A 25,624-nucleotide genomic window follows, 5' to 3' on the forward strand; every position below is an offset into this window, starting at 1 on the left:
GTGCAATGCTTTACAGGCTGACAAAAGCAAAATTCTTTATTTTTCTGATTTAGAATATTTCCCTTATGACTGACAAACACCGAATACAAGTCACAGCAAACTCTGAGGACACTAAAGCAGGTCGTTAGTGTCTTTCATACTATGACATAAGATCTATTGATCGCTCCCCAGGCGTCATGGACTGGTTTGAATACATCCAAATAATTGCAGATGTCATGCTACTTCATGATGCAATTCTGTTGAAATTAGTGTTTCAACAAAACAACAGCCCCCAAATACACCAATAAGTAAAAGTGGAAAATTAAGATTGTGGCATGGTCATCCATATCCCTGGGCCTTAATCTAAAAAAAAAAAACACATGCAAAAAAGTGTAGAGGAACTATTGAATATGTTCCAATCACTCTGGGCTGGTATTTGGTTGCAACACATATAAGAACTTCTCAGAAACAGTGGTTAAGCAATAAAACTTTGTGTAGTGATTCACACAAAAGCTTGACTCAAGTTTTTGTCAGATTATAGAGTCTGAACAAAGGAACAGAAACTAACTTTTGAACACCTAAAATAGCAATAGTTTCTCTTTTCAACTTAAACTTCAGCATTGTGATTACTAAAACTATACATTGAAGAAAACTCCTTAATTTTGACTAAAAATGTCTAAACAACATAGAAAGTGTTAAAATAAAAAAGCAATGTAACTTAATACATTTATATGTTGTTTTGCAGCCAGCTTATACAGTACCAATCATGATGTAGATCAGCAGTAATTAACACTTTTATTATGAAGAGGAAAATAAATTATCTTTTCTCACATGGACATGCTGCTTTGAAATACAACTTTGTACTTATCAAATATATAAATAACTACATTAATTACAAAAAATACCATTGCCATTTTTAAGGATATGCTAAATAAATAAATAAAAAGTACAGTCAGTCATATATGTCAAAATATTTCTGCCTCTAGACACAAGTGATTGAAGAAGATTTTATTAAACCTGATGGAGAGAATATAATTTATTGCCATTTGCACAGATAAGCAATAAAAGCACATTGAAAACTCAAGGAAGGTTTTTAAAAAGATAGAAAGGTTTTCCATTCAAAAACAAAACCTGAAGAACTTTAGAAGTACTGTCTTTAAAACTAAAACATGAGCTCAATTCCAATGCTTTACTTTAACTTATAATAGTTATCAGATAATTTAGAATGCTTTGTCATTTCATGTGAATCGGTTGTTGCTGTCCATGATACACTAGAAGGGAAAGAGGTGCGGTTTGATGAAGAGTAAGGAAATAAAAACGTTACAGCTAAAAATAAATTTGCTCAAAATGTAAACATATTCATTTTAAAATGGACCAGCAGAGACTGTAAGCAAATAGGCTACGTACGCAAGAGGCTGGGCTTCACCGTCAATGCTCCACCCACCCGGTGCGTTCCCAGAAAAACGAGCGTTCCAGATAGAGGAACAGCTGCTTTGGTTTTGTTTGAGCAGAAGCTCTTAACGCGCAGTAAATTCTGCATTTCTCCGTGAGAAGGGTCTGTCCTCACTGGTAAGCTTTCTTCTCTTCTTTTCTGAGTTTATTTGAGCTGACGCACTTGCTAGCACTTAGACCATCACAAACAAAAACAGCTATGGTTTGGCGTAAAAGCAAATCCAATGGAGTCATCGCATTTCTAAGAAAGTCTTCCACGTTACTTGGTTTGCATGCAGTCAAGCCCACCTTTTGACACACCCGGTTGAACTTTGTACGTTTTCTTGAGAAGATTTTTAACTGACTATTTTAAAATAAAAATATTTATTTTGGTAAATACTATCAAGCTATATCTTGATAGTGTCAAAGAAATTAAGAAAACTTTACTATAAATTTTTTGCTCACTTAAAATCTTTCTGTTGTTCAGTGGCGCAAAAGGTGGGTATGCAGCGCATGCAACGCATAGGGGCGCTGCACCAGAGGGGGCGTCAAAAACCCCGTCTGGAGGGGGCGGCGCGCCGATGATGCCCTCGCATACGCTTCACCGCGCCCTTACGCTCCTTCACCCTTATGTTCCTTCCTTTTGGAGGGGGGCGGGGGGGGGGCGCCGATTTATGTTTTCGCATCCACCTGAATAATATGTAGCTGCGCCCCTGCTGTTGTTTAACTTAACAAAATTCATCTAAAGCCTGAGATTTTTGAGATGCTTGTGGTGTGACACACCCTAAAGTAAAAATGCCGCAGTTCCATGCAGGTGCGGAGCTATGGGTGGGGTGGGGGGCGGCGGCCCCCCCGAACCCGGGCCTAGGGGGACCGCATGAGAGGCAGAATATGAATTCAGAGATCCAAGTCTGTATCACATCTGATGAGAGCTGGAGAAGGTGGGCCCTTTCCTGTTGAGTATGGTGTATGTAGATTATAAAAAAAACAGAATGGTCCCCCAGTAGATTATATAGTAGGCTGCCCCAGTCATTGTTGACTCATGGTTGCTAATAACTTTACAAGACCGAATTATTTTAGTGACATGGTGGTTGTAAAATATTGAATAAAACGTTCTGCTATATGAGTGGCTTAATTTTCATTCTTACATTTAACTTTATGACATACAGATTTACAAGTTGATTGCTGATATTGTCTCCAAGTGTATTCTGGGTAAAACACGTCGCCAACCATCCACAACGTCATCATCAGTCAGATACTTAGAAACGGATTGTAAACTAGGTAGATTGGAGCATTTGTACGTCAAATATGAGTGACTTTTTTTGGTATTTTATAAAATTATGTTTTCAGGAGCTTTGTTATTTTGGGTATAAAAGGCCCGGTTATTAGCCCCGACGCCGACTTGTTCCGTCACTGGTTCCACGATCTTTACTGTGAAGTTAGCAATGAAATTGCTTGTCAATCCTACTATGTGGCGCTTTTTGATGTTCCCATGCCATAATGTGGTATATAAGTGTAAAGATGATAATATATATCTATCTCAACATATACTTCCATGTACCACAAAACACAACCATTTAAAAGATTAATTTATTTAAAGTAATTCAATCTGATTTTTAAGCGCAATACTTCACTGTCATGTCCCCTTTATAAGTTTAAGTTTTTCCTGATTAATTGTAAATGTTTTCTTTGTTAGCTTGTGATATCAAAAAAGTAGCTGCCTACTTTAAAGCTTTTTAACCCATTTCCCCCCAAAGTTGTCTGCCTCACAGGAACAATGACAAACTGCTGTGGTCTGCTCACTGAAAAGAAGGAACCAGGTACTCGGCTGTTTGAAAGCAAACTACACTTGGTTTCTTCTCAGAAAGTATTTTAAGCACAGAAACTGTGAAGTGCAATAAGATATATTTCTATGGTTCAATCATGTCCTTGTTTTGCTGCTTTAGTTCCTCTGAAGAGCATTGATGCTCAGCTGGAGGTGAAGGACCATGTAGCTACTCTGGTCTCCACTCTGAACTATGAGAACAAGGAGGACAAACCTCTAGAGGCTGTGTTTGTCTTCCCTCTGCCTGGAGATGCTGCTGTGTGTCATTTCAGTGCTCAGATTGGAGAAACACACATTGTAGCTGAGGTGAAGGAGAAACAGCAGGTGAGCTGGAACAAAGATGTCTTCTCTATAAAGAAGCTGAAACACAGTAAAGTGAACATTGCTGACATGCTTCATGTGGACTGCAGGCTCAGGAGGAGTATGATGATGCTCTGAGCTCCGGTCAGCAGGCCTTCCTGTTGGAGGAGAGTGAGCAGAGTCCAGATATCTTCTCTCTGAAAGTGGGCAGTCTGCCTCCAGGAGAGAGCGCCTCCATCAGGCTGGAGTACGTCACTGAGCTGGCTGTGCAGGCTGATGATGGGCTGAGGTTCTGTCTGCCTGCTGTGCTCAACCCTCGATACCAACCTCAGGGTAGGAAAACCAGCCAATAGATGGAAGCACTCATATACATTTTAATTACAAACTAAGTGACTCCCATTTTTCTCTCATGTTGTTTCCAGGTAGTGAAGGTCCCAGTGTCCAGGTGACCTCAGTTCCAGCCTCTCTGGTGCCCTACAGTCTGTCCTTTTCTGCCCAGGTCTCCTCTCCTCGTCCAATCTCTAAAATAGAGTCCAGTTGTTCTCTGGAGCCTCTTCAGTACCTCAAAGCTGATCAAACTCAGGCCACGGTGTGTAGAGAGCTAATGTTACTGCTGGATGTAGTTATTACATACAAGATAAATCACTTCAGTTTTCTTGTTTCTTGTTTTCAACTGTAGGTTAAATTGGGTGCTGGACACAAGTTTGACAGAGACGTTGAGCTACTGATTTATTACAAAGACGCCCACCAGCCCTCTGCTGTGGTGGAGGCAGGACAGGCCTCTGCCAAACCTGGTGAGAACAGATTAGTTTAGGTGTTACTGATTAGTAAATGTTAGAATAACAGAAGGTTCCTGTTTGTTTTTCTTTTTTCCATCTCCAACATGTCCCAGACTCTCTGATGGGTGATCCAGTGGTGATGGTCAGCCTTTACCCAGAGTTCCCCCAATCAGTGATGTCCTCACTCGCTGCCTGTGGAGAGTTTGTGTTCTTGGTGGATCGATCAGGAAGTATGAGCTTCGGCATGAACAACAGCACACTGCAAGAAACTCGTATTAGCAGTGCAAAGGTATTTATCCATGTTTTATAGTTCAGATTATTTTAGAAGGGTGTTTGTTGAGAGTTGATGACTGACAATATCTTACCTCTTGTAAGATATTACCTTGTTGTTATTTTACTAAAGGTAATGTATTACCTTTAGTAATATCTCACAATAGATAAGATATTAGTTATCACTTCTTAAGAGACACCTGGTTGTCGAACAAATATGTCTTTTCGGACTTTACGAGCCATCGTTGCTGAGGGATTGTGGTTAAAATTAGCATGTATGTTTTGCGCTACTTCATGGGGTAATTGCAGTGAAATCGTACCCGATTTAGCCATTGCAGTTTTTTCCACAGTTGTTTTCAAAGCATGTTTCCTTCTCTCTCTAAGTGTGTTCTTTACTTCCTGTCTTTCTTTAGGACACTCTGCTGCTCCTGTTGAAGAGTTTACCAATGGGCTGCTTCTTCAACATTTACAGTTTTGGATCCTCCTTTGAACACATCTTTCCGTGAGTGACATCTAACTCCCAATCCTCAACACCCTTTAATAAGTTTCTTTTTTTATTTCATTTTTCTTTTACTAAAGATTTCACAGATTTCATGTATAGCTGTAACTTGGTGATAATTTTAAGAGATTATAGCCGTTTTGTGGCTTTTGATATTTATCATGATTTTATTTGACATATCTCCTACTTTTCTGGCAGTACGAGTGTGGAGTACAGTGAGAAGACCATGAAGGAGGCTCTGGAAAAGGTTGAAAAGATGGAGGCTAATCTTGGAGGGACAGAGATTCTTCGGCCTCTCAAACACATTTACAGCCAAGCCTGCATTCCCAAACATCCTCGGCAGGTCAGCTGATATTGCACCAAACCTGTTTTATCAGGTTTGGTGGGCGTCTTTGTATTCTTGCATAAACACTGTGGTTGTTCGGAATAACTCCTTGTGCTCCACAACTTGTGAAATGTTCAAAAAGCTGGTTGGTCTAATTTGTCACCCTTTGTTGCTCTTCATCCATGTTAACACCACTTGTGTTGTTACTAAAACATCAGAGATAGACTCCTCTCAGACAGATTCTCCACAAGACTTTCAGCTCCTGTTTGGTTCTGACACGTTTGGTGTTTTCTCCTCCCTCAGTTGTTTGTCTTCACTGACGGAGAGGTGGGAAACACCAAAGAAGTTACTGATCTTGTTAAGAAGAATGCAGGCTCCCACAGGTGAAACCATAAACACACAGATTCCCAGTCTGGTTCATGTTCTGATGCTATTGTGAGTTTGAAATCAAACTCTTGTATCGTAGGTGTTTCTCTTTTGGGATTGGAGAAGGAGCCAGCTCTGCTCTCATCTATGGGATGGCCAAAGAGGGCGGAGGTCACGCTCAGTTCATCACAGGGGCTGACAGGATGCAACCAAAGGTAAAAAAACAAAACAAAAAAAAAACTGTAAAAATGCACCAACACATGAAAATGTGATTATAGTAAAAGTAAATAATTTTACAACTATTGTTTGAATCACAGGTTATGCAGTCACTCAGGTTTGCACTGCAGCCAGCTGTGGAGGACATTTCTGTCTCCTGGGATTTACCAAAGGGAGTGTCTGCCACCGTTCTCTCTCCACCCATTACAGCTATTTTTCAGGGTCAGAGGTCACTGATTTATGCTCAGCTTACAGGACAGGTAGGGTCACCAGCATCTCACTTTGTGTTTTCTGTATCAAAGCATTTAGCATGACATATTGTTATATTTGTATCTATTTTTGTAATTTTTTATGTCTCAGAGTTCAAAGGAAGCAGGTGGCAGAGTGACAGTGAAGTACAGCCTGGCAGGTCATCCCTCTCAGAACCAGCTGCACTTCAATCTAAAACCTGCAGAGGACTCTGGGTAAACGCCTTATATCCTGGTTTGACAGTATTGGCAAGACATATCACAGTGTTGTTGAAATGAGGTAGTATTTTGAAAATGTCAAGGATCTCTGACACTGAAATATAAAATATTCATCCAGTCATAGTTGTTATATTACTGTTTTTTAAGAGACAGCGTACAATATGGACAAGTTGGTAGGACATCATGCAGCAACACAGAGACGCTCATAGCCAAGGGTAATTTAAAGACACCAGTCAACCTAAATGTAAACTTTTTTACTGTGGAAGGAAGAAGAAATACCAGGAAAAAACTCACCTTGTTGCTGCAAGGTGAAATTACAAACAACTGTGCTGCTATTTTTGTAGCTCCTAATTTGATGTAATAAACATGTTATTTCTATTTTGTCTTTTTATAAAAACTGTATATTTTTTTAGATTTAAGGTAAGATGTGGACATTTTAGGTTATCTTGGAATCAAAAGCAAAGCAAGAGCACATATTGAGAGGTCACCTCGGTACTCAAGTTTAAAATACACAAAGGATCAGATTAGTGATATTAACAGAAACTGAATTTGATTTAATTTTAAGAAATGTGGAAACATTATCTTCCTTCACCTGCTACCATAAATGTTGCTGACTGAATTGTTGATGAATAGTAAACAAAGGTAAAAAAGATTGACATTCCTCCTCAATGAATGAAAAAGTAGTTTATTTTACCTTTGGGACATAAGAAAAGTAAAGGAGCATGATGAGAGGAAAAGGTTGAAACTGAGAAAGGAGGCAGTTTGTGTTCATAGAAAACATTTGATCTCCATCAAATGTTAGATGTTGGATGTTTCTCCTTCCTGTCTCAGATTAACAGTCCACAGGCTGGCTGCTCGCACTGTGATTCGCTCGCTGGAGTCAGAGGAGAGGACACGAAGAGGACAGCAGGATGAAAAAGTGAAGAAGAAGGTGGTGGAGCTCAGCGTCCAATCAGGAGTAAGCAGCTGTTTCACTGCCTTCATTGCTGTCAACAAAGACAGCGGCAAGGCAGTTCAAGGACCGCTGGTGCGCAGAAATGTCCCGACAGGTGAGTGATTTATTTTTTTATTTTTTCAGTCAGTGGATTGACATTTGTTGATGTTCATATGTAATTTATATGAAGATGTAAGCTATTGATAATATTAACACCTTTGATCTCTCTTGAAATGTCTTTGTTTTCTCCGATTTTCTGCTTCTGATGGGCTGGCAGCTTTTCTACCTCAAAGTAAGTAAAGCATCAAAGAAATCAAAAATGCTAAGGAGTTTGTTGAGCACTCTGAAGTGTATATATATATATATATATATATATACCCTAACCCTATATATATAACATGCCGGCTCAGACGTCGCCCGGCCAAACAAGGTCTGCGTCAGGTGCTGGGGAACCAGAGCACCTTGATGAAAAATGGGCTACTGGAACAAGACGGAAATGGGCGAGAGACGAAAACATGGATCTGTTGGAATGCTACTACTCAAGTAACCCTAGTCAGAGGGGTTACATGCAAAGACTGAGGGTGGAATGGTTACTTCGACACCCACAGTCTACAATGACTGCCAAACAACTAGTAGCTCAGTGCTCCAACATCCGCAAACGGCAACTGCTATCACAACTTGAGATTGACGAGGTACAACACAAATGCTACGGCAAAAGGGAGGAGCCCAAAGGTAAGGTCAGGGGGGAGTTAACTACTCCCCACCCCGAGACTGGGTATGCAGCCCCAGTAATGAACGAACTATCAAAGCTGAACGAGACAGCAACTGACCTGAGAGAGAGAATCATGGCCCGAATGAACACCAGGCAACCCCGACGCCAATTACAACGGCTGAGTGAAGTACCATCAGAAAGTCTCATTCAAGATGTGAATGCAGCATTGAGAACAATCCCTACCAACACCATAACAGAAACCAATGAGCTGATATACAAGCTCGGCTTGAAATGCTCGGCTATAAGAGCAACTATGAGACCCAATATCCATCATGGAAAAGACGGAATACCACAAGCAAATGGCAACCTCGATGAGGTCACAAGGAAAGGAGCCACAGCCAAATACCTCCAACGAATAAGGCAAGTCCTGAGAAGCCAGCTCAATGGCAAGAACAAGATCCGTGCAATAAACAGCTATGCCTTACCAGTAATCAGATACCCTGCCGGAATAATTAGCTGGCCAATGGAAGAGATAAAGGCCACGGACGTTAAGACTCGGAAGCTACTAACCATGCATGGAGAATCCAGCACCCTGAGACTGTACACAGAGGACTTGTGAGTGTGAGAGCCACTGTCCAGGATGAAACATCCAAGATCCATAAATACATCAAGGACAAAGCCTCAATGGACGATGTGCTCAGCGAATGTCTCAGACAATGGGGAACAGAGGACGAGGTGCTGGAGGAACCATCATGGGAAGACAAGCCCCTACATGGGATGTACCACCGACAAATAACTGAAGTGGCTGATATCAGGAAATCCTACCAATGGCTGGAGAAAGCTGGACTCAAGGACAGCACAGAGGCCCTCATCCTGGCCGCCCAGGAACAGGCACTAAACACCAGAGCAATAGAGGCTCAGATCTACCACACCAGACAAGACCCAAGGTGTAGGTTGTGCAAGGAGGCCTCTGAGACAGTCCAGCACATAACAGCAGGATGCAAGATGCTGGCAGGGAAAGCATACATGGAACGACATAACCAAGTGGCGGGCATAGTGTACAGGAACATCTGTGCCGAATATGGACTGGAAGCCCCGAGGTCAAAGTGGGGACTTCCAGATCCAAACAGACAAGATGGTAATGGCGAACCAACCGGACATTGTGGTGGTGGATAAAGAACAGAGGAAAGCCGTTGTGGTGGATGTAGCAATACCAAGTGACCACAACATCAGGAAAAAGGAGCATGAGAAACTGGAGAAATACCAGGGCCTCAGAGAGGAACTGGAGAAGGCCTGGAAGGTCAAGACCACAGTGGTGCCTGTGGTCATAGGGGCCCTCGGGGCAGTCACCCCCAAACTGGAGCAGTGGCTCAAACAGATCCCAGGAACAACATCAGACATCTCAGTCCTGAAATGTGCAGTTCTAGGCACAGCCAAGATACTGCGCAGAACCCTCAAGCTCCCAGGCCTCTGGTAGAGGACCCGAGCTCAGAGGATGAAAGAGACCACCCGCGGAGGGTGAGAAGGGAATTTTTATATATATATATATATATATATATATATATATATATATATATATATATATATATATATATATATATATATATATATATATGTGTGTGTGTGTATTAGAGATGTGCCGGTCAGGTTTTTTCCTGCCGATTCCGATCACATAATTTTTTTTTTTTAATCATAAACACTACCGGTTACATTATGTGGAAAAAGGAACCATGAATTCACCTTAATTTAGACAAAAACTTGTTTTTAATAACTTTTTCCAAGAAGAAAACTAAACAAAACAGGCATTGTGCAAATTGTACTGCTATTGGTAATACTATCTTTAACAGACTGAAAACATATGAAGGCTCTGAAGAGGCTAAATAATACAAAGAGTCAAAGTAAAACCTCTCAACATTGCCAAAAAATTCAAGTATAAAACTTAACATTCAAAGGCAAAAACAGGTTCCATTACAATAAACAATCCTGAGTTACTGATGAAAACTTCCTGATAGCATGGCGGCTAGCTGATTACTGCTAGTTCTGATTGGCTGCTTCTGACTGAGCTGAGTAATTATGCAGAACAGGGAGGAGATCGATTCTTTTTTTAGAGATTATCTGTCATGTTAGGACAGCGAAAGTTTTAATACGTATGCTGCAGCTTTAATCAGCCGATTATGATCGGTGGCCGATCGATCGTCACACCTCTAGTGTGTGTGTGTGTGTATATATATATTGTAATTAATCAATTTAAACAAGCTACAATTTAAATGACTAGAGCATAATAACTATCCAGTGTCCAATTAAATGGATGGTTATAGTATGCTATTCCCAATAAAGAATGAATTGTTTTATTTAATTTTGGTTTAATTATCACTGTGTGAGCTCTTTGGAAGGGACAGACTTCCAGACATATTTGCTTTTTCTGTTGAAAATAATGTATCTACCATAATGAGAAGAGCTAAAACATATATTTTATGCACTACAAGATGTCTAGAGTGCTTAGAAATAGACATTGTATGAGAACCATATTTAATAGATAAAGTTACGATGACATATTCTCAAACTAGGACTGTAGATTTACAAATAAAATTTTAATAGTTGTAACTGTGTTTAACTTTGATTGAAAATGTTGATTCTAACTTGCTGTGAAGCATCTTCACCTGCAAACTTTTGTTAATTTAATATCACCTGTTGTTTTTACTCCTTTTCTGTTTTAGTGATGGCTTGTTCACTTTCACAACAACTAGATCGTAAGTAAATGCTTCAAAAACAAAGTAAAACTACAATAAATAACACAAGATATTTCTGTCCTATAACTTATTAATTATATGGTTGGTGATGTTGATGGTATGCTCTTATTTATTAAGGATGAATAGTTTTGTTTTATTGTGGTTTAATTCTTACTTTGAGATATTTTGGAAGAGCTCATTCAATGTATATTTTACCCTGTATTTTTTTTCTCCTTTTCTGGTTTTGTGATGTCCACTAGGCTCTAGTAAGTAAAACTACAAAATTAATTACATTGTCCGAAAAACCCTCAATAACAAATTATCATTCTCCTACTGCTTCCTGTTGTCTTCTTTTCTTTTCTGCCAGTAGTAACAGACACCTGTTGATTATGTGACTGGTGTGACACAAAAAAGTATTTCCATCTATTTCAATGCGAGCAAACAACTCATTGTCGAAAAATGTTTTATTTTCTCCAAATTGATGTTTCCATGAAGTAAATTTATCTCTGTATTTTCAGTTAGTGCAGTTCTATGCTTGTGAGAAGAGATTTGCCAATATAGATTTAGGAAGATTTACATCTTATCTGTTGAAAATAAATCACATTGTCTCTGGACTTAGACCACAATGTAGAATAATATTTTAAGGATCAAACTATGATGAGATTTTCTCAAACTAGAATTTTCAATTTGTTTGAAATGAAATTTGCTTAATTTTATTCACTTAAACTTTTTAATTTAAGAGAATTTGGGGCCTAACCTAAAAATCTCAGCAACTTTAATTTCCTGATTGATTAAATGTCAGTAAAATCCTCTCTGTCTTTGAAATGGTGGCTTGCAAACATATTTATACTCCTCAAACTTGTCCATATTTTGTCACAATACAACCACAAACAGAAATATTTTTATTGGAATTTAATATGAAAATTGAACACAAAGTAGTTATACAATTGTGAAGTAGAAAGGGTATGAATACTTTTGCAAACCACTGTATGTAAAACTAGTTTTACAAAAAATGTGTTTTTGGTAAATTAGTTCACTAAAACAAAACAAGGTACATGCAGAGAAGAAGCTCAGTGACAGTTTGTCAACATAAAATTTGATTTTCTTGTTTTGAGATGGGAATGGTCCCAAAATAATCAACTAAATGTAACAAAGAATTAGTCTCGTATTTGAAACAGTAACAAACTATTATTTATTTTAATAACACCTCTGGTACTTGTTTGTTTTGTTCCCCTCGGCAGTTTCTAATTGATAGTTTGTCACTGAATGTGCTTAGAGGTCAGACAGCATGCACCCCTACTGATTTAAATTCAACTGGACAGTCTAAGTAACTGATCTAAAGGTCAAATGAAATCAGATCTTAGTTTAATGATTCAGATGTAAACACATCCATCATCTACAGAACACATTAACACATGAGCCTTTTCACAGACTGCTCTTGTTTTATTTTAGCTTGTGTCTGAATAATTCTCACTAAATTTACATTTGTTTTGTCTTATGTTTCTGAAATCATTCACCAAGTATAAGGATTTGTGTATATTGGATTTTTGTTCAGCCATTTTGGACACATGGTAGTTCCAGGTCTTACTAGAGCCACAGTTAGATTGTCTGAAGTTGTTGTTGTGATTCTGATGTGTTTTCAATTGTCTGTTTTAGCTCCAAAGAAGAAAAAAGGTGGAATATTCTCTAGTAAGTAAATCAATGAATGATTCTCAAGCACATCATTAAACTGTTCTCCATCTATTATTGGTGATGAGAAACTGAATGACATCGTTTGGTCTTATTGTTTATTTAAATGGACTAACCTTAAAATTAGGAACATGTTAAATATATTGTTGAATGGTTCTGTCATTTAAAATGTTAGTAATCTGCAGCAGAAACTGACCATTAGATGGTGCTGTGTTTTCAAACACTGAGTCAGAAATATCCTCTTAGTCAATTTGGGCTCCAGCATCTGACAGGCATTGCTAAGTAAAACAACATCCAAGCCCTGAAACTACTGATGAATAAAACTACAGCAGTTAAAATTTTAATAAATAAATAATGTAATGTAATGTAACCTCTGTATATCGTTGTTGTGAAAGAGTAATACTGCTGTCAGATTGTCATGAATATATGGCAGGCAATAATTTTCAGTAAAGACGCCTCCTTCTGTTAACCCTCCCATGCTGTGTGACACTCGGACAACAAGACAAGAAGGAAGCGGGGGTTGTCCCGTCAAACCGTCAGTTCCCAAAACCACAGACTAAGAAAACTTGTAAAACTGTACTAACTTGTAAAAGTGGTGCTTGTAAAAGCTCTCTGCTTTTTACCACGCTTTATAACGTGGGAGGGTTAAATGATGCATTATTCAATTACACATGCAGAAACATTTACTTGTACCATAATGATGGATGACGTTCCTCAGTAATGCTAAGTTTCTTTTTTTTTCTAGACATCTTTCATAAGAACATGCTTCATGGGAGGATAGATGCAAAACCTTTTGTTATAGAGAGGTCAATTGGGTCAGCCAGGTATGTCCCGGAACCTGTGCAGCCCCATAAAGACCCTCTGCTGCAGCTGGTGTCCCTGCAGAAAGCGTCTGGCAGCTGGATGCTTGATGAAGATCTGGCTGCTGTGCTGGGAAAGACCAAAGAGGAGGTGGAAAAGACAAAACCAGAATTGGTGGGTTGTAGTCTAAAATAATAATTTTAAAAACATCTTATAATGTAAATATTAAATAGGAGTTTTTGTATAATAATAATAATTAATAACAAAAATTAACATTTAAGGTTGCAAAGAGGGGAGTTTAACTAGAAGCAGGGTTAACACCGACTTCCAGTCCATCTGACCAATTAGCCTAACATGCATATTTTCACACTGAAATCCATAGAACACAGAGAGAACACACATATACTTAGGGAGAACATGAAGGAGCCTCACAGAAAGACCCTTTAGTGAATTTAAACCCAGAACTAAGACCACATACATACTTACTTAGTAACTGCTGATCTCCAAGTAGTCAGTGAGATACTTCATAGTGCCGCCTCAGTGAAGGAAAGCAGCTGTATAACATCTCTTCTATTCGTTGTCCTGTTTCATCTCTCTGTGTTTCATCAGGTCAACAATGAAGTGTGGGCCTCCGTTCTGGCTCTGATTTGGCTTCATGCTTTTAAGATGGATGCAAAGGAGGAGTGGGAGCTTCTGTCTATGAAGGCTGCATCATGGATTAAAGCTCAGAACGGTAACATACATAATCACCAGGGAACTCCTGTTTTTAAGTGTGTATTAAAACAGAAGTTAAACTGGATGCAAAAATAACATTGGTGAATCTTTTCTTTCCTTCAGCTCCATGTGTGTCAGAGTGTGTTGAAGCTGGAAATAAACTGTTGGGTTGCAGCGTGAAGAAAGAAGCTCTGAGCCTCTGAGGTTTTCCATGAACAGCCTTCAGCTTTACTATGGAAACTATGCTGCATTTGTTGAGGATGTAATAGTTCATTGCTGTTCTTTCTGTGTTTAGTTATAATGTTCAGCCTTTCTATGCTTTAAGCAGTTTTAAAAAGCAAAGACACCAAAGATGTGTAAATATTAGTTAAATGGTGATTTTGTAACTAACTCACAAGCTGGTTTTCTGGACCAGTTGCAGTCAGGTTTGTTTGTAATGTACATCTTGTCAAATAAAGCACAATTTGTCCAAATTGAGTTTTGGCTTTAATTCAGTGAAATAACTCCAGGTTGGCAGCAGAGCCAGAATGGGTACTCGGGTAAAGAAGTGTTATTTCAAAATATTATTAGAATATTGCAATAAAATCACTCCCAGAGCGTACATTTTTTCTAAAACCTATTTACCATCAAACTCTGACATAATCCTATTAGAATGTCAGTAAAAGTGATGGAATTTGAGAGGAAGATTTGTTGAAACCTTGATGATGTTTTTTTAGTCAAACTTTTAACAATAGAAACATGAATCATTTGATGTGGCAATTTCACGCAGTTGAAAATAAACCATTGATTCTTTTATTAATAATTTAAACATGAAGCCAACTCTGAAACTCATTCTAACATCCACAAACTTCACATTAAAAGAATGTTCAAAACTCTCAAAATAAGTATTGCAACCCCCCGCGCCCCCCCAAAAAATATTCAAATCATACTTTTAGCTGGGAAACTAAACTTTGGGATACATTTACTGTTTAACTTCGATTGCTTTTGTTTAGGTAGGAAAAAACAGAAAGACGGAATCCTGTAAATATATTTTAGTAGCGCCACCTAGTGCTAAGTTTCTTTACCCATCAAGTTGTATCCCACTCGTCTTTCAGTGATGAAAGAGAATTCTGCTGAAACCAAAAAGTCCAAGACTTTTTAATTTAATCTTTTTTTATTATTCAGTTAGTATCTACAGACTTTATGCACATTGTGGCATAGGGACACTTTTTAAATCTAATGTAAATCTGACCTCTCACTGTGCTACTGTCCATGGTGCTGAAAAGTCAAATTTACATTGTTATTGGCTGACAAAATTACTCACAAAATAAATGGTTTCAGTATTGTACACTGCTCAAAAAAATAAAGGGAACACTCAAATAACACATCCTAGATCTGCATGAATGAAATATTCTCATTGAATACTTTGTTCTGTACAAAGTTGAATGTACTGACAACAAAATCACACAAAAATCATCAATGGAAATCAAATTTATTAACCAATGGAGGCCTGGATTTGGAGCCACACACACAAAGTGAAATGTTCCCTTTATTTTTTTGAGCAGTATATATACACTGGGGAAGACACTTTCAATTGTATTGATTGTCTTTTAGTGACTGGTGACATTTGTCAATGTTCAAAATTGGTTTATCCTCCTCTGTGATACATGCATAAATTCAAACATAGAGATTTAAGAACTATAACAAATAAAGGAAAGCAACACATGAGAAAAACAAAAATTTGAATTAACAAAAACCAAAAGAAAAAAAAACATGCCTGAGATGGAGCAACAGAGACTGCAAGAGGTAGAAAGCAAGAAGAAAAAGGAGCAAGCAGTCACAGGAAGTGATGGATCTTCTCTTACCCTCTTCGGTGGAGACAACAGCCACTCAATCTCTGAAACGCAAACACATGAGCACAAAGGCCCAGAGGAAAGGCTTTGGGTCTTGATGCCTAGCAAAGGCATTTTTAGTATTAAGGAAATAAATAAATCTTACCTAAAGTGAAACACTGAGTCAATCAACAAATGAATCAAAATGCATATTGATTATTATTTTATTAAGAAATTATGCAAAGAATATGAGCAATGACTCCTCTGACTAGTCCAGGAAAGTGAAAAAAAAAAGATGAAAGTATATCGCTTTTAATATCCACCATCTTTCTACAAAGAGGGGAAGAAAGGGAAGTATCCCGTTTCAGTTTAGTTCACAACTCTGGTATTTGCACTTGCAGACTGTGACCTTAGACGGTTCAAACCAAGTACGGAGAGGAAAACAATTAACTTGTTATCTTCTATATTCCCAGCAAAGTTGCATTTTCTCGTAAGTATGTAATCAACAATATCATCCAGATGCTTCCGTTTCTCTTGAATTAGTCCTGTAAAGTTGTTGTTTTCTAAGCTATGTATCAACTACATCAACACGATGTTCAATCAGATGTGTACAGGATAGAACACCTGCAAATTAATTAAGGTGTCCTCTATTTTAGGGTTAAAGGAGAGGGGACTCTATAGTGAGACTTGAACACTATTGAGAGTTTTTGAAGGATTGCATTCATTCAGTGAATCCCACCCTTAATAATTAATCAGTGGCATTTTGATCTTTGATCGTTTTTTTAAAAAGTATTAACATGTGCTCATGATAAAAAGCTTGCAAACATTTTTAAGCGATTTCTAAAATATTTTTTTAAAAAGACGAAAAGAGAAAATAATATTTTTTCTTCTAGGACACATATATATTCTACATATCGTTTTACGAATGTATTATTGAAGAGTTTGCAGACCGAGAAACAACCAAAGTGCAGTTTGTCTCCATGTGATTCGCAGCATGACAGACTTTATGCTCAAGCTCCACCCACTCAGTTCATTCCGTGAACGAACCCAAACTCACTCAGCAGGTCCGTGTTCATATTTCCTGCTGCAGCTTGAACGAAAATTCAGAGACAGCAGCGGACGAAGCTTCGTTAACAGCGGTCTGTAAACCTAAAACATATCTCTGTTATCAGCAACTGTTCTTACTGGTAAGTTTTCCTCTCATCTACTTTTGTTTCTGCAGTTCCGATTCGTTTAACGCTAAAGATTGATCAGAGCTAAAGCAGCTGCAGACAGTCGTGTTTTGAACAATTGTTGGTTTTAGATACTATTATTTTTTTATTTACAGCGATGTTTTCCTAAGCATCAGAAGGATAAAATACGCATTTGTTGTATTTGTTTATAATACGACGAAGACCAGACCAGACTGGTCTGTCTGGTCAGCTGTTCCCAGCGTTGCACGCCTCTTCGTTTATTTCCCACAGGCACGATGGTGAACTGCTGTGGTCTGGTCACTGACAGGAAGGAATCAGGTACCTGATAGAAAACGAACTAAAATAACAGATTTTATGTTTGTTCCGCAGTCATGTTCTCTTTTTAATCTAATTGATTTACTGACTCTTCACAGAACTTGTTTTAAACAAAATGCAGAACCATAGGAAGTTTAAACAGTTTAATTAGACACTTTAAAACATTTTCTATGGTTTATTCATGTCCTTGTTTTGCTGCTTTAGTTCCTCTGAAGAGCATTGATGCTCAGCTGGAGGTGAAGGACCATGTAGCTACTCTGGTCTCCACTCTGAACTATGAGAACAAGGAGGACAAACCTCTAGAGGCTGTGTTTGTCTTCCCTCTGCCTGGAGATGCTGCTGTGTGTCATTTCAGTGCTCAGATTGGAGAAACACACATTGTAGCTGAGGTGAAGGAGAAACAGCAGGTGAGCTGGAACAAAGATGTCTTCTCTATAAAGAAGCTGAAACACAGTAAAGTGAACATTGCTGACATGCTTCATGTGGACTGCAGGCTCAGGAGGAGTATGATGATGCTCTGAGCTCCGGTCAGCAGGCCTTCCTGTTGGAGGAGAGTGACGAGAGTCCAGATATCTTCTCTCTGAAAGTGGGCAGTCTGCCTCCAGGAGAGAGCGCCACCATCAGGCTGGAGTATGTCACTGAGCTGGCTGTGCAGGCTGATGATGGGCTGAGGTTCTGTCTGCCTGCTGTGCTCAACCCTCGATACCAACCTCAGGGTAGGAAAACCAGCCAAGAGATGGATGCACTCATATACATTTTAACTAAAAACTAAGTGACTCCCATTTTTCTCTCATGTTGTTTCCAGGTAGTGAAGGTCCCAGTGTCCAGGTGACCTCAGTTCCAGCCTCTCTGGTGCCCTACAGTCTGTCCTTTTCTGCCCAGGTCTCCTCTCCTCGTCCAATCTCTAAAATAGAGTCCAGTTGTTCTCTGGAGCCTCTTCAGTACCTCAACGCTGATCAAACTCAGGCCACGGTGGGTAGAGAGCTGATGTTACTGCTGGATGTAGTTATTACAAACAAGATAAATCACTTCAGTTTTCTTGTTTCTTGTTTTCAACTGTAGGTTAAATTGGGTGCTGGACACAAGTTTGACAGAGACGTTGAGCTACTGATTTATTACAAAGACGCCCACCAGCCCTCTGCTGTGGTGGAGGCAGGACAGGCCTCTGCCAAACCTGGTGAGAACAGATTAGTTTAGGTATTACTGATTATTAAATGTTAGAGTATCAGAAGGTTTAAGTTTTTTTTTTCTTTTTTCCATCTCCAACATGTCCCAGACTCTCTGATGGGTGATCCAGTGGTGATGGTCAGCCTTTACCCAGAGTTCCCCCAATCAGTGATGTCCTCACTCGCTGCCTGTGGAGAGTTTGTGTTCTTGGTGGATCGATCAGGAAGTATGGGCTGCCCCATGAATAACAGCACACCACAAGAAACTCGTATCAGCAGTGCAAAGGTATTTATCCATGTTTTACTTCGATAGTTCAAATTACTTTAGAAGGGTTTTGTTGAGAGTTGATGACTGGCAATATCTTACGTCATGTAAGATATTACTAAATGTAATAAAAATTTAAATGTAAGATATTGTAAGATATGTAAGATATTGCCAGATATTACATTACTAAATGTAATATCTTACAAAATTTAGTATCTTACAACAAGGTAATATATTACCTTGTTGTTATTTTACTAAAGGTACTACCTTTAGTAATATCTCACAATAGATATTAGTCATCACTTCTTAAGAGACACCTGCTTGTCGAACAAATATATGTCTCTTTGGGCTTTATGAGCCACCGTAGCTGAGAGATCATGGTTAAAATTAGCACGTATGCGCTACTTCATGGGGTCTTTGCAGTGAAATTGTACCCGATTTAGCCATTGCAGTTTTTCCCCCAAGCGATCCAAAACAAATTGTGCAAAACAAATCCTCATACTTGTGTCTGACAAAAATAATGTGTGAATATTTCTTAATCACTCACTGACACAAACTACTGTTGCACCTTCAACGATTCTTAAATACATTAATTAATTAAATTGAACTACACCTGTATGTAATTTGTCAAAGCATGTTTCCTTCTCTCTCTAAGTGTGTTCTTTACTTCCTGTCTTTCTTTAGGACACTCTGCTGCTCCTGTTGAAGAGTTTACCAATGGGCTGCTACTTCAACATTTACAGTTTTGGATCCTCCTTTGAACACATCTTCCCGTGAGTGACATCTAACTCCCAATCCTCAACACCCTTTAATAAGTTTTTTTTTATATTTCATTTTTTCTTCTTACTAACCCTTCCACAGAAGATTTCATGTAAAACTGTAACTTGGTGATCATTTTAAGAGATTATAGTACGTTTTGTGGCTTTTGATATTTATCATGATTTTATTTGACATATCTCCTACTTTTCTGGCAGTACGAGTGTGGAGTACAGTGACAAGACCATGAAGGAGGCTCTGGAAAAGGTTGAAAAAATGGGGTCTAATCTTGGAGGAACAGAAATTCTTCAGCCTCTCAAACACATTTACAGCCAAGCCTGCATTCCCAAACATCCTCGACAGGTCAGCTGATATTGCACCAAACCTGTTTTATCATTTTAGTCTTGCATAAACACTGTGGTTGTTCGGAACAACTCCTTGCTCTCCACCCCTTTGTGAATTGTTCAACAAACTGGTTGGTCTTATTTGTCACCTTTTGTTGCTCTTCATCCATGTTAACACCACTTGTGTTGTGTTACTAAAACATCAGAGATAGACTCCTCTCAGACAGATTCTCCACAAGACTTGCAGCTCCTGTTTGGTTCTGACACGTTTGGTGTTTTCTCCTCTCTCAGGTGTTTGTCTTCACTGACGGAGAGGTGGGAAACACCAAAGAAGTTACTGATCTTGTTAAGAAGAATGCAGGCTCCCACAGGTGAAACCATAAACACACAGATTCCCAGTCTGGTTCATGTTCTGATGCTATTGTGAGTTTGAAATCAAACTCTTGTATCGTAGGTGTTTCTCTTTTGGGATTGGAGAAGGAGCCAGCTCTGCTCTCATCTATGGGATGGCCAAAGAGGGCGGAGGTCACGCTCAGTTCATCACAGGGGCTGACAGGATGCAACCAAAGGTAAAAAAAAAAAAAAAAAAAAAAAAAAAAAAAAACTATGAAAATGTGATTATAGTAAAAGTAAATAATTTCACAACTATTGTTTAATTCATAGGTGATGCAGTCACTCAGGTTTTCACTGCAGCCAGCTGTGGAGGACATTTCTGTCTCCTGGGATTTACCAAAGGGAGTATCTGCCACCGTTCTGTCTCCACCAATTACAGCAATATTTCAGGGTCAGAGGTCACTGATTTATGCTCAGCTTACAGGACAGGTAGGGTCACCAGATCTCACTTTGTGTTTTCTCTCTCAAAGCATTTAGCATGACATATTGCTATATTTGTATCTATTTTTGTAATTTTTTATGTCTCAGAGTTCAGAGGAAGCAGATTGCAGTGTGACAGTGAAGTACAGCCTGGCAGGTCATCCCTCTCAGAACCAGCTGCACTTCAATCTTAAACCTGCAGAGGACTCTGGGTAAACGCCTTATATCCTGGTTTGACAGTATTGACAAGACATATCATAGTGTTGTTGAAATTAGGTATTCCAACAATTTCAAGGATCTCCGTCACTGAAATATAAAATATTCATCCCTTCATAGTTGTCATATAACTGTTTCTTAAGAGGCAGAGTACAATATGGACAAGTTGGTAGGACATCATGCGGCAACACAGAGACGCTCATAGCCAAGGGTAATTTAAAGACACCAGTCAACCTTAATGTAAACTTTTTTACTGTGGAAGGAAGAAGAAATACCAGGAAAAAACTCACCTTGTTGCTGCAAGGTGAAATTACAAACAACTGTGCTGCTATTTTTGTAGCTCCTAATTTGACGTAATAAACATGTTATTTCTATTTTCCCTTTCTATAAAACTGTATATTTTTTTAGATTTAAGGTAAGATGTGGACATTTTAGGTTATCTTGGAATCAAAAGCAAAGCAAGAGGATATCTTGAGAGGTCACCTCGGTACTCAAGTTTAAAACACACAAAGGATCAGATTAGTGATATTAACAGAAACTGAGTTTGATTTAATTTTAAGAAATGTGGAATTATTGATGAATAGTAAAGGTAAAAAAGATTGACATTCCTCCTCAATGAATGAAAAAGTAGTTTATTTTACCTTTGGGACATAAGAAAAGTAAAGGAGCATGATGAGAGGAAAAGGTTGAAACTGAGAAAGGAGGCAGTTTGTGTTCATAGAAAACATTTGATCTCCATCAAATGTTAGATGTTGGTGTTTCTCCTTCCTGTCTCAGATTAACAGTCCACAGGCTGGCTGCTCGCACTGTGATTCGCTCGCTGGAGTCAGAGGAGAGGACACGAAGAGGACAGCAGGATGAAAAAGTGAAGAAGAAGGTGGTGGAGCTCAGCGTCCAATCAGGAGTAAGCAGCTGTTTCACTGCCTTCATTGCTGTCAACAAAGACAGCGGCAAGGCAGTTCAAGGACCGCTGGTGCGCAGAAATGTCCCGACAGGTCAGTGATTTATTTTATTTATTTTTTCAGTCAGTGGATTGAGATTTGTTGATGTTCATATGTAATTTATATTAAGATGTAAGCTATTGATAATATTACCACCTTTGATCTCTCTTGAAATGTCTTTGTTTTCTCCGATTTTCTGCTTCTGATGGGCTGGCAGCTTTTCTACCTCAAAGTAAGTAAAGCATCAAAGAAATCAAAAATACTAAGGAGTTTGTTGAGCACTCTGAAGTATATATATATATATATATATATATATATATATATATATATATATATATATATATATATATATATATATATATATATATATATATATATATATATATATATATATATATATATGTATATATATATATGTATATATATATATATATATATATATATGTATATATGTATATATGTATGTATATATATATATATATATATATATGTATATATGTATATATGTATGTATATATATATATATATATATATATGTATATATGTATATATGTATATATATATATATATATATATATATATATGTATATATATATATATATATATATGTATATATATATATATATATATGTATATATATATATATATATATGTATATATATATATATATATATATGTATATATATATATATATATGTATATATATATATATATATATGTATATATATATATATATATGTATGTATAATGCAAAACAAAAGCAGCTTGGTTAAATGTGATTAACTAATTTAAATAAGCTACAATTTAAATGACTAGAGCATAATAACTCTCCAGTGTCCAATTAAATGGATGGTTATAGTATGCTATTCCCAATAAATAATGAATTGTTTTATTTAATTTTAGTTTAATTATCACTGTGTGAGCTCTTTGTAAGGGACAGGTTTCCAGACATATTTGCTTTTTCTGTAATAATGTATCTACCATAATGAGAAAAGCTAAAACATATATTTTATGCACTACAAGATGTCTAGAGTGCTTAGAAATAGACATTGTATGAGAACCATTTTTAATAGTTATGATGACGTATTCTCAAACTAGGACTATAGAATTGCAAATTAAATTTTAATAGTTGTAACTGTGGTTAACTTTTATTGAAAATGTTGATTCTAACTTGCTGTGATGCATCTTCACTTATAAACTATCCCTCTATGAATACTTTGTCATTTTAAGAAAACTTTGAAAACTTTGAGAATCCACAACAAAGTAGATGGTAGCATCTTTTATCAATCAAACAGAAACAGGAGAGAGTTTTTGAAAGATTTGTTTCACCACTACATCTGTTTTGATTAAATTATTCAGTCTCCGTATCAGACCAGATTGTCTGTCTGTCTGTCTGTCTGTCTGGCTGGCTGACGGGCGAGAGATTCAAACCTTAACTTTTTAATTTCTATCTTTTTTTATGTTATTTTTATCCTGTTTTAATTATTTTTACATGGGCCTGTGTCTTTAATAAAGGTGATGATGTTGATGAATATCTTTTTTTTCCAGATTGGCAACTTTTAATTTAATATCATTTTTTTTTCTTTTACTCCTTTTCTGTGTTAGTGATGGCTTGTTCACTTCCACAAAGACCAATTTGTAAGTAAATGCTTCAAAAACGAAATAAAACTACAATAAATGACACAAGCTATTTCTGTACTATAACTTATTAATTATATGGATTGTGATGGTATGCTCTTACTTATAAAGGATGAATAGTTTTGTTTTATTGTGGTTTAATTCTTACTTTGAGATATTTTGGAAGAGCTCATTCAATGTAGGTTTTACCCTGTATTTTTTTCCCCCTTTTCTGTTTTTGTGATACAGTTTTGAAAGATTTGTTTCACCGCTAAATCTGCTTTGGTTAAATTATTCAGTCTCCATATCAGACCAGATTGTTTGTTTGTTTGTTTGCATGCATGCATATATACATATATATGCATCCTTTTTAATTTCTATCTTTTTTATGTTATTTTCATCCTAATTTAATTACTTTTTACATGGACCTGTGTCTTTAATTAAGGTGATAATGTTGATGAATATCTTTTTTTCCAGATTGACAACTTTTGTTAATTTAATATCACCTGATTTTTTTACTCCTTTTCTGTTTTAGTGATGGCTTGTTCAGCTCCACGAAGACTAGCTCGTAAGTAAATGCTTCAAAACAAAGTAAAACTATAATAAATAACACAAGATATTTTTGTTCTATAACTTATTAATTATATGGTTGGTGATGTTGATGGTATGCTCTTACTTATAAAGGATGAATAGTTTTGTTTTGTTGTGGTTTTAATTCTTACTTTGAGATATTTTGGAAGAGCTCATTCAATGTATATTTTACCCTGTATTTTTTTCTCCTTTTCTGCTTTTGTGATGATTGTTCCTTATCCACGTCCACTAGGCTCTAGTAAGTAAAACTACAAAATTAATTACATTGCCCAAAAAAAACCCTCAATAACAAATCATCATTCTCATGCTTCCTGTTGTCTTTTCTTTTCTGCCAGTAGTAACAGACACCTGTTGATTATGTGACTGGTGTGACGCAAAAAAAGTATTTCCATCTATTTCAATGCGACCAAAAAACTCATTGTTGAAAAATGTTTTATTTTCTCCAAATTGATGTTTCCATGAAGTAAATTTATCTCTGTATTTTCAGTTAGTGCAGTTCTATAATTGTGAGAAGAGATTCGCCAATATAGATTTAGGAAGATTTACATCTTATCTGTTGAAAATAAATCACATTGTCTCTGGACTTAAACCGCAATGTAGAATAATATTTTAAGGATGAAACTATGATGAGATTTTCTCAAACTAGAATTTTCAATTTGTTTGAAATGAAATTAGCTTAAGTTTATTCACTTAAACTTTTTAATTTAAGAGAATTTGGGGCCTAACCTAAAAATCTCAGCAACTTTAATTTCCTGATTGATTAAATGTCAGTAAAATCCTCTCTGTCTTTGAAATGGTGGCTTGCAAACATATTTATACTCCACAAACTTGTCCATATTTTGTCACAATACAACCACAAACAGAAATATTTTTATTGTAATTTAATATGAAAATTGAACACAAAGTAGTATACAATTGGGAAGTAGAAAGGGTATGAATACTTTTGCAAACCACTGTATGTAAAACCACAGTTTTACAAAAAATGTGTTTTTGATCAATTAGTTCGCTAAAACAAAACAAGGTACATGCAGAGAAGAAGCTCAGTGACAGTTTATCAGCATAAAATTATTTGATTTTTTGTCTTGAGACAGGTATGGTCCCAAAATAATTAACTAAATGTAAGGATGGAAATGTAACAAAGAATTAGTCCAGCATTTTAAAGATTAACAAACAACTATTATTTATTTTAATAACACCTCTGGTACTTGTTTGTTTTTTTTTCTTCCCCTCTTTTCTTATGTTAGTGGTGTTTGATTCAGCTCCACAAGTTGATTGTAAGTAAAACAGTAAGTAATTAATAAAAGTAATTTGATTGCTGCAAAGGAGTCTGTTTGGTTAAATAAAGACATGTCTGAATATGTCTTGTTTCTTTTAGTTTGTAGATGTACGAGGGCTGTTTACATAATTTTTGTCAGGGTGACATAAAATCTATGCTCTCTCTTTGTTTTTTCTTTCTCTCTTTTTGGTCCAGAGTATGGATTGGTCAGCTCCAAGATGTAAATAAAGCCCAAAACAAATGATCACTGCAATTTCTTGGAGTACTCTGAACCAATATCAGAT

At 37.1% G+C, this 25,624-nt stretch overlaps 3 protein-coding genes across 3 annotated transcripts; all 3 read left to right on the forward strand.

The window, feature by feature from the left end:
• The first annotated feature begins 1,439 nt into the window (after positions 1 to 1,439).
• LOC106933843 (von Willebrand factor A domain-containing protein 5A-like) lies at positions 1,440 to 5,868 on the forward strand. Its single transcript, XM_015013363.2, has 10 exons — positions 1,440 to 1,548; positions 3,168 to 3,230; positions 3,357 to 3,559; positions 3,646 to 3,868; positions 3,958 to 4,124; positions 4,215 to 4,329; positions 4,428 to 4,603; positions 4,998 to 5,086; positions 5,282 to 5,426; positions 5,712 to 5,868. The coding sequence occupies exons 2-10, from the start codon at positions 3,188 to 3,190 to the stop codon at positions 5,793 to 5,795; spliced, it is 1,245 nt and encodes a 414-aa protein (XP_014868849.2). The 5' UTR covers positions 1,440 to 1,548; positions 3,168 to 3,187; the 3' UTR covers positions 5,796 to 5,868.
• A 1,524-nt stretch (positions 5,869 to 7,392) lies between these two features.
• Positions 7,393 to 14,509, forward strand: LOC106933835 (von Willebrand factor A domain-containing protein 5A-like). The gene is made up of 7 exons (XM_088011789.1): positions 7,393 to 7,506; positions 7,669 to 7,683; positions 10,821 to 10,853; positions 12,489 to 12,521; positions 13,267 to 13,496; positions 13,932 to 14,055; positions 14,160 to 14,509. Coding segments are annotated over exons 2-7 (501 nt in total). The 5' UTR covers positions 7,393 to 7,506; positions 7,669 to 7,682; the 3' UTR covers positions 14,240 to 14,509.
• Positions 14,510 to 16,893: 2,384 nt separating this feature from the next.
• On the forward strand, positions 16,894 to 25,181 carry LOC106912349 (von Willebrand factor A domain-containing protein 5A-like). Its single transcript, XM_088011786.1, has 17 exons — positions 16,894 to 17,034; positions 17,311 to 17,358; positions 17,560 to 17,762; positions 17,849 to 18,071; positions 18,161 to 18,327; positions 18,418 to 18,532; positions 18,632 to 18,807; positions 19,471 to 19,559; positions 19,761 to 19,905; positions 20,178 to 20,257; positions 20,341 to 20,455; positions 20,550 to 20,708; positions 20,808 to 20,911; positions 21,693 to 21,910; positions 22,074 to 22,088; positions 23,462 to 23,494; positions 24,009 to 25,181. The coding sequence occupies exons 2-17, from the start codon at positions 17,316 to 17,318 to the stop codon at positions 24,047 to 24,049; spliced, it is 1,926 nt and encodes a 641-aa protein (XP_087867912.1). The 5' UTR covers positions 16,894 to 17,034; positions 17,311 to 17,315; the 3' UTR covers positions 24,050 to 25,181.
• Positions 25,182 to 25,624: the final 443 nt, after the last annotated feature.

The sequence above is a fragment of the Poecilia mexicana genome, unplaced genomic scaffold, assembly GCF_051168715.1.
Source record: "Poecilia mexicana isolate PSO_F unplaced genomic scaffold, ASM5116871v1 scaffold_13, whole genome shotgun sequence".
Classification (NCBI taxonomy): Eukaryota; Metazoa; Chordata; class Actinopteri; order Cyprinodontiformes; family Poeciliidae; genus Poecilia; species Poecilia mexicana.